Genomic DNA, 11,561 nt, shown 5'->3' with positions numbered 1-11,561 from the left:
CATTTTCAATAGCTATTATCAAAATTTCAAGATTTATATGGTTAATTAATGATTCTTGAAATTGTTGATATGCATGTTCATGAACTTATGAGTTTAGAAGATCATAGGAGTTTTTTGTAACTTGCTTGTTAGTTTAATTCTTGATCATTATGTGTTTTAATGGAATCCATAATTTGTCCTCAAGTTATGATTACCAAAAGTCATTCTTTTAATGTCCATTAAAGAAACACATAGGTTACATAAAATGAAAAGTCTCTCATTTTATTAAACCATTAACTCATAAGTTATGAAAGATGTTTTTGAAAGTTACAAAACTTGCCCTCAAGTTTTGGAACATGTAAAGTCACTTTAAAAAACTTTAGTTCCAACCCCTAGAATTTTAAAAGTTAAAATTCAACCCTTATACTTTATAATATTTTAAGTTTAATAATAATTATATATGTATAAGAAAAAGTCGTTTTACCGTTAGTATGCCTCATTCACGAAGCCGGTTTATAAGGGGGGGGGGGTATAAGGTTGCTGCCTATAAAATGGCAGCTTAATGAGTATTCAGTCTCACCCACCGCTTCCTTGATCGGTGGAGGGTCGTTAGCCGAACGGTTAAGACAAAGACTTTAAATCTTCATTAAAAGTATGATGAATATAAAATAACTAAATGTTTTATAAATTCTCAATCTTAGTTACTTTAGGAAAATGTGAATAAGGTGCTAACCCATGAAATTACACTTTGCACTTTGATTAAGTCGTTAGTGGAGCGTGTGTGGTTAACTGGCACACTAACTTGGACTTAACAAGGTAGGCAAAGGGTGGCTTAAGATTTATCATAGGCCGGTGGAGTGCGTGTGGTTAACCGGCACATTGATTGAGTGATAAACATTAAGGGTACCAAGTAAGTTGCATGGTTACTTCACACCTTGTTTTGTGATCCTCGGCATCCCAGTCACAAAACCTGAAGGGCACACTCGAGATTGAAACATGCCATTGAAAAGTTCAATGAATCCTGATTTTACAAATTGGGCCCAAACCCCTTTCATGGGCCTTCAACCAAGGAGTCCAATAAAATATCAACATCCTAACTAGAGAATCCTGATGGCCAAACAAGGTTCAAGACATCACTAAGCTTCGTGCTTACAGTTTTCAATTTATGTTTCAGGTACTTCCGGATCGAAGGGGAAGAGCTTATGATGATCACATCGCACGCACCATGATTTACGCTTCATTTGACTCTAATGTATTTGGATGATTGATTTATATACTCTGATTTTCGTTTATGGATTTTTCTAAACATGTTTGGATGATTGTTTTATTAATATGAAAATGAAATTTTTGGTTTTAAATTTTGGGACGTTACAATTTATCACCAAACTAGTCAAATTTCCATATACAATCACTTGATGACTTAACCTCGTAAGTCGTTAACCCAATCGACAAATCTTGGTAAATTATGGCGCATAACTCTTACCGACTAGAGTAACATTTAACAAATCATCGGGTTCATAATAAAACCGTATTATGAAATCCCGTAACACTCGGGGTCTAACAACCCAATATACAATACTTACGTAAGCATTATTACATAATAAGGAGATAAAAATACATCAATTCGTCTTGTAACTTAACCCCCATATCCCTGTAAGCTAGTACAACTCTACGATAATAAGCCTCTAGAAACACATCCATAGCCTCTCTCCTGATCACGTGTACCAAAACTCTCCAGTTGACACATAAACGACATATATACACTGACTTGAAAGCGCCTCACGACACTTAATTGGACGCACCGTGGTTTGCTATTTTCCTGATAACCCGCCACGTGTACTACTAATCCGACACATGTCTTTGCTGACTCGTCACTGGCTGCACCACGTCCATGAGTTGAAACATGTCTTTGTTGACTCTCTCAGAATAGCAACATATTTTCAAACATATATAACTCCTTCATATGAACTCTATTTTTGACGATCTTCATATCCATGGAATTGTCTCAGAGTGAACTATCACTTTCTTCAACTAATTCCTGCTTATTTTTACACCAATACCTTGTATGAAAAACAGGTGTTACACGGACCCCCGTATTCATGAGTTCACATTTATCACTCCAAGTGTGCCCCCGCACCTCCAATCTCAGATAATAAACTAAACTCATCTTGTCTTGCTAACAATACTAACTACACTAAAATACATTGATAACAATAAAATCACCAACATGGAACATTTAAGAGTTACATTCATCATATATGAAACACATATATCTCTTAGTCTATAAAAGCGAAAATACATATATAGTATAAGGATATTGTCCTTGTAAATTAGACAAGATCTATGTAGAAATGGACCTTGACACAAAAAATCTTGATACATTCAAGATAACTTTTAGTAGCTTGCATACCTGTTCATACGTAAGAAATGATTTCCCCAAACGCCGAGAGGAAAATCCCCGATAGGTCGGATAACATCCTCTTGTTGAACAATCATTTTCTATGACATATTTAATTGGTCCATTATATGTTAAAGAAGTCAGTTTAATTTGATGTAGAGCTAAAAGGTATATGTAGAGGATAGTGACAACATTAATGCATCTTATGTGTAAGAGATACTGGAAAAATTAACATTAATGTGCCACATAATCATATTGCTTAAACACACCCCTCTTGGTTGAGAAATATAACATATATTCTCTCATGATGAGTAGATCTCATGATGAGCAGATTTAGTTCTATCCAAAATCTTATAGGACCAATGTTTTAAAATTTGTTTTTTTAGTTTAAATGGTCTAATGACTAATCACCGTTTCAACCGTTGATTCAACTAAGAATTTTCTTACATCTAGCCATGGTTTTTGTCGGTCTTTGAGTTGTGTGCACTCTGTAAATATTCAATTTGATTTGAAAATGACTTTTCTTACATCTAGCGGTGGTTTGTGACGGTCTAGAAATCGACGTAAAATCAGTTGTTATTGAACCACTTTCGTCTCTGGTTCTATGTCCAACCATTTCAAATCGTTTTTTAAAACATTATATAGGACTGTAGGTGATGTTATACATGGTTCAAGTAGAAAACATGTGTGTTGTACCACTAATAAACTATAAAGTGTATATATATATATATATATATATATATATATATATATATTCTATTATTGTGTATATATGGATATCTTATCAATTAATTCTTTGAGTAAATTACACAAATCGTCCCTCGTGGTGGTGTCAAAATGTACGTTGAGTCCCTATTTTCAAAAATTAACTTTAAACGTCCCTCGTTAGTTAAAAATTTACGCGCTTCATCCCTTCGGACATAAAAAAGACCATTTTTCCCTTATTTATTTCCTTTTTGATTTATTTACTAATTATTAATTATTAATCTATTAAAAAAAATTATTTAATATATATGGTCCTTCACCATTGCTATTAACCAACACCACCACAACTTGCAATTGACCAACACCACCACCACTTCCGTCCACCACCACCACCACCACCACTACTGTCCACCACTTGCCTTAGGTGAATATCTCAAGACTCCAACAGCCCCCGTCTAGCTCGTCAGAAAACTCCAACAATAACCTCTTAATCGCTGGCTCTGCAACTGGAATAAATTGCCACCATGTATGCCATCGAAAATAAACAATCTATCACCATCTTTGTGATCGGAAAAGTAGCAATCAATGTTAAAATCTAGAAAAAAACATAACCCATAATTCCATTCAGCTGAGGTATCAAAACCGATTTAACCTATAAATTAAGTAAACAAATCAATTATTGTATCAACAAATCAAATATCTAATGTAACTGATCCAAAAAGTGAAGACAATGGTGTTCGTTGTGGTGGATCGAGAACGAATGGTCGAAGGTGCTCCATAGTTCTTCGATGAAATCCACCACACTCTCTAAACCATCCAAAATACCCAGATGAATCTAATAAGATTTGATGTTTGTGAATTTTAATTTGATAAAGGCTTCGACATCCGTTAAGCTATTTATTGAGGTTTGATTTGTAGATCTCACTCACTTTCTTCTTTTTCGATTCCATATACCATTTTTAGTCAAAGTTTCTAAGAGAAAGAGAGAGTATTTATGGTGCTCACCGGAGTTTAAAGATGGAATAAAAGTAGAACGAGGAGAGAAAATAGAAACAAAGATGGAGGTATGTGATAGCTTGGTGATGATGGCAAGGAAGACGAACGGCTAGGGAAGAAAGAAAAGGAGATGGAGGTCGTTCGCTATTTCTCTTTGCTGGCAGCGGTGAGCCTTTTCTGAGTTGGGATTCCGAGTTGCAAGCAAGTCATATGTCGTTTGGATTATCAAAAGAATCTAAACAAAAAGATGATGAAAGAAATAGAGGTCGTGATGAATTTTTGGCCAGCGGTACCGACCATGGTGGTCCGGCCGTCATGTTCTGGCAGTGTTGATTGTCCTTGTTTCTATTAATGCTTTTAGCTTTAGGTTAGAAATTTAGGGTTTATTAGTGAAAAGGAAGTAGGGTGGGTGGGTGGGGATGTAACTTACTCTTTATTTTTTATTTTTAATAAATACAAATTTTTTATAAATAAATTATAAATATAATAATAAGGGTAATATAGTGTTTTTATATTTGATAAAGAATGAAACGTGTATATTTAAACTTACGAGGGATGAAACGTGTAATTTTTAATCAAACGAAGGATGACCCAAGTTATTTTTTGAAAATAGGGACCGAACATGTCTTTTGATACCAACACGAGGGACGATTCATGTAATTTACTCTAATTCTTTACTAGTATTTTGTCATCGCGCTTTGTGGTGGTGCCAATACATTATGTAAATTGAATTTTGATAATCGTATTGATAAATATTAGGTACCATTTCATTTGTTGGTTGGTAAATAAACAAGGCTGATATCACTCTCAGTGGATGAAAGTAACATTTTACAAAGTTAAAAGTTGATGGGTCAAAATGACATTTGACAGAGTTGAGGGGACACGTACATAAAAAATAGTTGGTATGATTATTTTTTTAAGTTAACGAATGACAATTTAATTAAAAAAAATATATTACATGTGACTTTACTCATACATAAGAAGCGATGAAATATACATAAAAATAAGCACGAAAACTTTAAAAAATTTAAGTTGAAATGTAGACAAATTTGAATTTATATTGACACATACATAAAAAAACAAGTAATAAAAGTTCTAAATTTACGTTGAGTAAAGATTAAGATGAAAAAAGATTGAAATTGTCAAGTATAGAAAAAAAGAAAAGAAAATGAAAAAACTAAATGTGACGAGAGAAATTAAATATACTTTTATTTTTTTTATTTGTCTTCTTGTTCATTTAAGACCATGACAAATGTATTAAAATATAATTAATATTATCTAAATATAATACTTGTCATGAATATAAATATAAATGAGAAAATATATAGATAAAAATATTTAATTTATAATGTAACAACTAAAATCACCATGAAAATTGCTAAATATAGTATAATTTATTTCATTTTGGACATATCTTATAATTAATTCTTTCATTTTGGATATATGTTTATACTATCTTTTAGACACACCCATGTTTTTTGTGCGCTCTCATTCTCTTAAATAATAATTTGTGGACGCTAACTTACAGTTCAGTAACGAACATTAGTATGGACTCATTCATCTCAACATTATAAATTACCATATAATTAGTGTACTCCATATAAACAATTATATAAAATTAATTTATGAAAGAACACGGGTAAAGTGCTTAGGGGTGACATATCGTCCACTATGCTATCAATTAGGTTTACGGAATATTCTAACAAACTTTTAATTAATTAATATTCAATCTATTAAATAAATTTAATCCCAATTAATTCCAAAATAGTTTACAATTAATTTATCAAATTATAATAAATTAATAAAATAATTTCTTTTAAACTCTTTTTGTGTTTTAAATTTTAATTGTTCAAATGGTTTTTAGGACATTCTAAAGATAATCTGTTATTATTAGAAATACTAACAATATTTAATAACTTTGAACACTCTTTTCAACATTAAGAAGACCTTGAAACCCTACCTATTAGCCTTTAATTATCTACAAGTGCAACATAAACCTTAGCTAGAATCGGGCCTCAGTCAGTTAATCAATTATCTACAAAGTGCAACATAAACATTAGCTAGAATCGGGTCTCAGTTAATCGACAACCATGTTAATGGACTGTTAGTTAGCTACAAAACAATCAACTAGCTACACCTACATATCAATTCATCAACTAGCTAATGGTTATCAATTCTCAAGTCATATTAAACAATATTGTTATCATTTTGAATATACTGACAATATCTTTGTAATCTATTAAGAATTGTACATATTTTTTTGTTAAATACTTATAATAAATCTAAAAAGAATTAAATAGGTTTATGTATGGGTGTTATAAAAGGAATAAAGTGTCCGAACCAAATAGCGTTTCATTTATTTAGTTGATTTTAATTGGTTTTCAGCTTGGTGTTTGGTTTAATTGATTAAACTAAATAAGGTTTTACGATTGTTTATTTTTATTTTGAGCATCCATATATATGACTTACGTGTGACTTTGCCTAATGTTAATTAGTATCTGAAAAATGTTTTTTGTTCTAATATTCATTTTCTTTTTGATGTTTTGTTTCGCACTTAGCTAATGTTGGTTGCTATTTGATACGTGTTTAGTTTCTTTCCTTTCATTGGCTAGCGGGATTACGCTTAATGGGATAGACCGATCATCGCTTCCTTCCTCTACTAGTTCTGGAGTCAAGCCAGCAAAGAAGTAATTCCATTACCTTTTTTTTTTTCATTTTTATAGAGGGGGATGGAGAAAGTGGACAAAACAGACTCGCATTTCTCATCGAACAAATACAGGAAAAGTTTGTCAGTTAAAAAAACGTTTTTAAAACAGACTAGTAGTTTTAAATTTTTTTGTAAAATAAAGTTATTTCATAGGCTAATGTTTAGCTCCGTATTTGTCAAAGAAAAATAAAAAATTGATAAACCAAAAGAAATTTAATATATTTTTTTGATTTAACCATAAATCAAATCAATTAAACTGAATCTTATTCGTTTCGATTTTAGTTAGAAAATACAATAAAATTGAAGAATAAACTTAATATCGACAATCAAATAAAAAGTAAAATTGTAGGTCGTTGACATTTGGGGTTCATAATTGTTGACCATGTCATTCCACCCCCGACGAGGAAACCCAATTCACCGAAAAATGATTTTGCACAACAGCTTTGAGCAATGAACAATGAGGCCAGGAAGCCGATGAAGAATGATAATTTTGGGTCACTGGTCATTAAACTAAGAATAATTAGGGATTGTATTGACAATGGTTAATAGTGGGTTTTAGACGGACAACCTCACGACGCCACTCTGGCAAAGTTATTCCCACGGTTTCCTTTAGAAAAAAATCTTAAAATAATAAATTAAAAGTGTTTTTATTTAAGCTACTGTGTTCTCAAAAGTACAAGGTTTAGTGGTCGTTTTTTCCAACTATTACCCTCTTGTAGAAAACTCGGAGAACTTCATAAGTCACAATAAAATAAAGATGAGTTAAATTATAAAGTTTTGAAAAATTAAATAACTTCGTATTTTATTCATAAAAAAATATTAATGGAATCTATTATTTTTTTTTACTTTTATTTAATATTGAGATTTTTCTTAGAAAAATAAATAAGACGATAGATAATAACGATAAGAAATATATAATTTCTTTTTTTCTTTTTTGATTTGATTTTCTGCTATATTATCATAACGTCAAATTGTCCCTTCCTTTTTGTTTGTTTTATTTATGGGATAATATTTTGAATAAACCATGTGGGTCTATATTTTAATCTTATGTGTTAATCATTAATTTAGTATTTATTAGATATACAACAATTAATTAAAGTTAATGGATAGTATATATATATATATATATATATATATATATATATATATATATATATATATATATATATATATATTATGTGTGTATGTGTATATATAGTCCTTTCATGTGAGACATAAGAAGAAACATGTTTCTAGTTCATTTGCTTGCTAATAATATCATGGCAACATTCCAATCCCTTCAATTTTTTCTCCTTTCATTCCTCACCTCTATCATTTTGATGATCTTTATTCGTTTCAAATTGTTTCCATCTAGTTTGAAGATCAAGAAATGTTTACCCCCATCTCCACGAAAGCTTCCAATCCTTGGAAACCTCCACCAACTAGGATCGCACCCCCATCAGTCTCTACATGCTTTGTCTAAGAAATATGGTCCGCTCATGCTCATTCATATTGGGAGCATACCGACGCTTGTAGCCTCATCTGTCGATGCAGCCCAAGGAATCTTGAAAACCCATGATTCATCATTCTCAAGTCGGCCCAGTATGAGTATAGTCAAAATCCTTTTCTATGGCGGTAAGAACCTAATATTTTCTCCACAAGGGGAACATTGGAGGAAGATGAGGAGCGTTTTAGTCACCCGTCTTGTAAGTAATGCACGTGTTAAGTCATTTCGAAAAGTAAGAGAGGAAGAGACAATGAATCTGATTGGCGCGCTTGAAGATAGTCATGGCTCTTTGGTTGATTTGAGTGCATTAATAGTCAAACTTACAAACACCATAATTTGTAAGGTGGCATTCGGAAGGGTACATTCTGGGCCAAAGTTCACAAACTTATTAAAAGAACATGTCGAAATGATTGCAACTTTTAGTGTGGGGAGTTATATTCCATGGTTGTCCTGGGTAGATCGACTGACTGGCTTAGAGGGAAGAGCAAAAAAAGGTGCTGAAGAATTTGACGTGTTCATTGAAGGTGTTATAGAAGAACATGTGAATAAAAAAGGAGGAACGGAGGCTAAAGGTGATGATGTGCAGGACGTAGTTGACATCTTATTGGAATTCCAAAATGAGAACACAACCGATTTTACCCTTGATAGAGATTCCCTTAAAGCGGTTATTTTGGTATGATTTCTATTTCTTTCTCTCTAAGATAAAGTGTCTTTAATTATTATACCTAGAGCATACACAATGGATTAAATTCTATCATTGTGAGATGGTCATGTTGACATTCGATGGATATGGAGTATCATGGCCATTGAAGTCTCCAATGGAAAAAAATTATCTATTAGCTTGTTGATTAGTAACTTCCAACGCATACAAATTGTTGTGTCTTGATTATAATATATATATATATATATATATATATATATATATATATATATATATATATATATATATATATATATATATATATATATATATATATATATCACGTGGGCATATATTTAATTATGTGCTGTGCACGATCTAGCAAATCAGAATGGTATGAACAGTATTGTGTTGGACATAATTTACTTGGTTTCAAGTGTATGTATGTAGGTACGTAAAGCATCGATATCAAATTTAAACAAGATATATATGCATGCATGCAAACGTTTTGATTCAATTCATTTTTTAAGTTGCGACTTTGTAGTGAAAAAACACTAAACTTTTTAGTTGCTTGCTTGTAGGTGTATAGTACTTATGAAGAAAATCAAATTAGAAGGTAAAACTAAGAAATTTTTTGTTTAATATTTATAGGATGTATTTGCCGGTGGAACGGATACCACATTCAACACTTTGGTATGGGTACTGAGTGAGCTAATAAGAAACCCAAGAGTAATGAAAAAGTTACAGCAGGAAGTTACAAAAGTAGCACAAGGGAAATCCATGCTTTTCGAGGAAGATTTTGAGAAAATGGAGTACCTAAAAGCTGTGATAAAGGAGTCCTACCGATTGCATCCTCCGGCCCCATTTCTTCTTCCTCGGGAATCAGTAGAAGATGTGAAAATGATGGGATATGATATTCCAGCAGGCACACGAGTGTTTGTCAATGTCTGGGCAATAGGAAGAGATCCTACGGTATGGGAAAATTTTGAGGAGTTTAAGCCTGAAAGATTCATGGACAGTTCCGTTGACTTTAGAGGGCATCATTTCGAGTTGATTCCATTTGGTGCTGGCCGTAGAGGATGCCCTGCAATTCATTTTAGTGTAACTATCCTCGAGCTTGTATTAACAAATCTCATATACAAGTTTGATTTCAGATTGCCAGATGGAGAGAAAATAGAGGATATGGACATGAGTGAGAGAAATGGGCTTACAGTCCATAAGAAGGCCCCTTTACTGGTTGTGCCGACTCCTCGGTAGCTTCATTGTCTCTCAACTTGGTAATAATTTGATTTTGGGTGTTGTTGTCGACTATCTCGACATCTCCTTCATCCTAGCTGTTTGCGAAGTCAGCATATGTTGCTTTGCTTAGCGTTCTCTTTGTTTGGGCTGTTTGTTTACTTTGGTTTTTTCCTAGTGACGTCTGTTTGTTTCTATCTTGTTCTTGTTTACTTGTTAGCCTCTTTGGTGATTTCTTATAATCCACCTTCTATGTATTGTAAAGAATCTTTGGGTCTTCTAATAAACAAAACCAAAAATTTACATTTGTCATTTTCTCATCATTATAAATTTAAAAAATTTAAAAAACGTTTATAGGCGTTTAATCTTGGAAACAAATCACATGATTCTATTAGCATTTGAAATTTGAAATTGATTATTTCCTACCTGATTATAGCATATGTGACTTTCCATATACTAATCAAATTCACACACTCCACTTTGCTTTCAGATCTTAATCACCATTAAAATGTCAAACCCTCTTCCATTTCTCTCTTGCTGCTCTACACTAATCGAAGCTAATCACCCCCCCCCCCCCCCCCCCCCCTCCCATCCTCACTCTTTCTTCAACAAGAATAGGATGCTTAAAATCAAAAGCCCACTTTGTCCTCTATTGCAGTGGAGGGTTCTTCCGCTGGTGATTTTTGAGATCAAGCAATTCCATTTCTTTCAAATTTGTTTTAAAAAAAGAAGAGGTTGTTGTTTCATGGTGTTTTTTTTGAAGGAGGGTGTGATATGGTCGGTAATAGGTTCGTTTTTTTCTTATTAGATCTCAGTTGTCAACCGATTCGTAGCATGGAAATCGAATTGATTTTCAGGCCCAAACTCAAACCCATAACCTATTAAATATGTTAACTGTGTTCGAAATCCATGGATTTTATGCATCTTTTGTATAATTTGTTGCTTTTTTTTATCACCCGGAAGGATATTTGGAAATTTATTTTTTGGTTTAAATATGTAATTTCTTTTGAAACCCAAAAAATTAAAATCTTTATACAAATGTCATATATTATTGAACTTATATTGGGGTCAAATTCTTTTTTAAGCTAACGAGTAGACTTGGTTTTTAATAGTCGGTATTTTTTCATGTTCTTAAGAGTGTGTATGTCTTCAACCAATCTAGATTTTTTCGTTTTCACACTCAGCGGTTGCGAAGGAATCTGATGTAAGCTTCCAATTACAAGCTTGTATGTTCTTTGTTCATACATCTTTCATTTTTTCTAATTTCTTCTAAAACCCCAAACTTGGTCTTGAGTGACCTTCCTAATTAGTGCGTCTTGGGAGATTGCTAATTTGCTACATTGTTCCTTACTCTCACTGTATATTTTGTATACAAACAACATCACTTCTAAAGAGAGATTAGTTTAAAAGATTC

At 32.4% G+C, this 11,561-nt stretch overlaps 1 protein-coding gene across 1 annotated transcript; it reads left to right on the top strand.

Annotated features, from left to right (window-relative positions):
- The first annotated feature begins 8,006 nt into the window (after positions 1 to 8,006).
- On the top strand, positions 8,007 to 10,454 carry LOC145055326 (cytochrome P450 Tp4149-like). The gene is made up of 2 exons (XM_079003649.1): positions 8,007 to 8,944; positions 9,563 to 10,454. The coding sequence occupies exons 1-2, from the start codon at positions 8,012 to 8,014 to the stop codon at positions 10,166 to 10,168; spliced, it is 1,539 nt and encodes a 512-aa protein (XP_078859775.1). The 5' UTR covers positions 8,007 to 8,011; the 3' UTR covers positions 10,169 to 10,454.
- Positions 10,455 to 11,561: the final 1,107 nt, after the last annotated feature.

The sequence above is a fragment of the Lactuca serriola genome, chromosome 1 (assembly GCF_051521515.1).
Source record: "Lactuca serriola cultivar US96UC23 chromosome 1, Lser_US96UC23_V15, whole genome shotgun sequence".
Lineage (NCBI taxonomy): Eukaryota > Viridiplantae > Streptophyta > Magnoliopsida > Asterales > Asteraceae > Lactuca > Lactuca serriola.
Note: the sequence above shows the minus strand (reverse complement) of the source record. Positions and strands in the feature narration are given on the sequence as shown.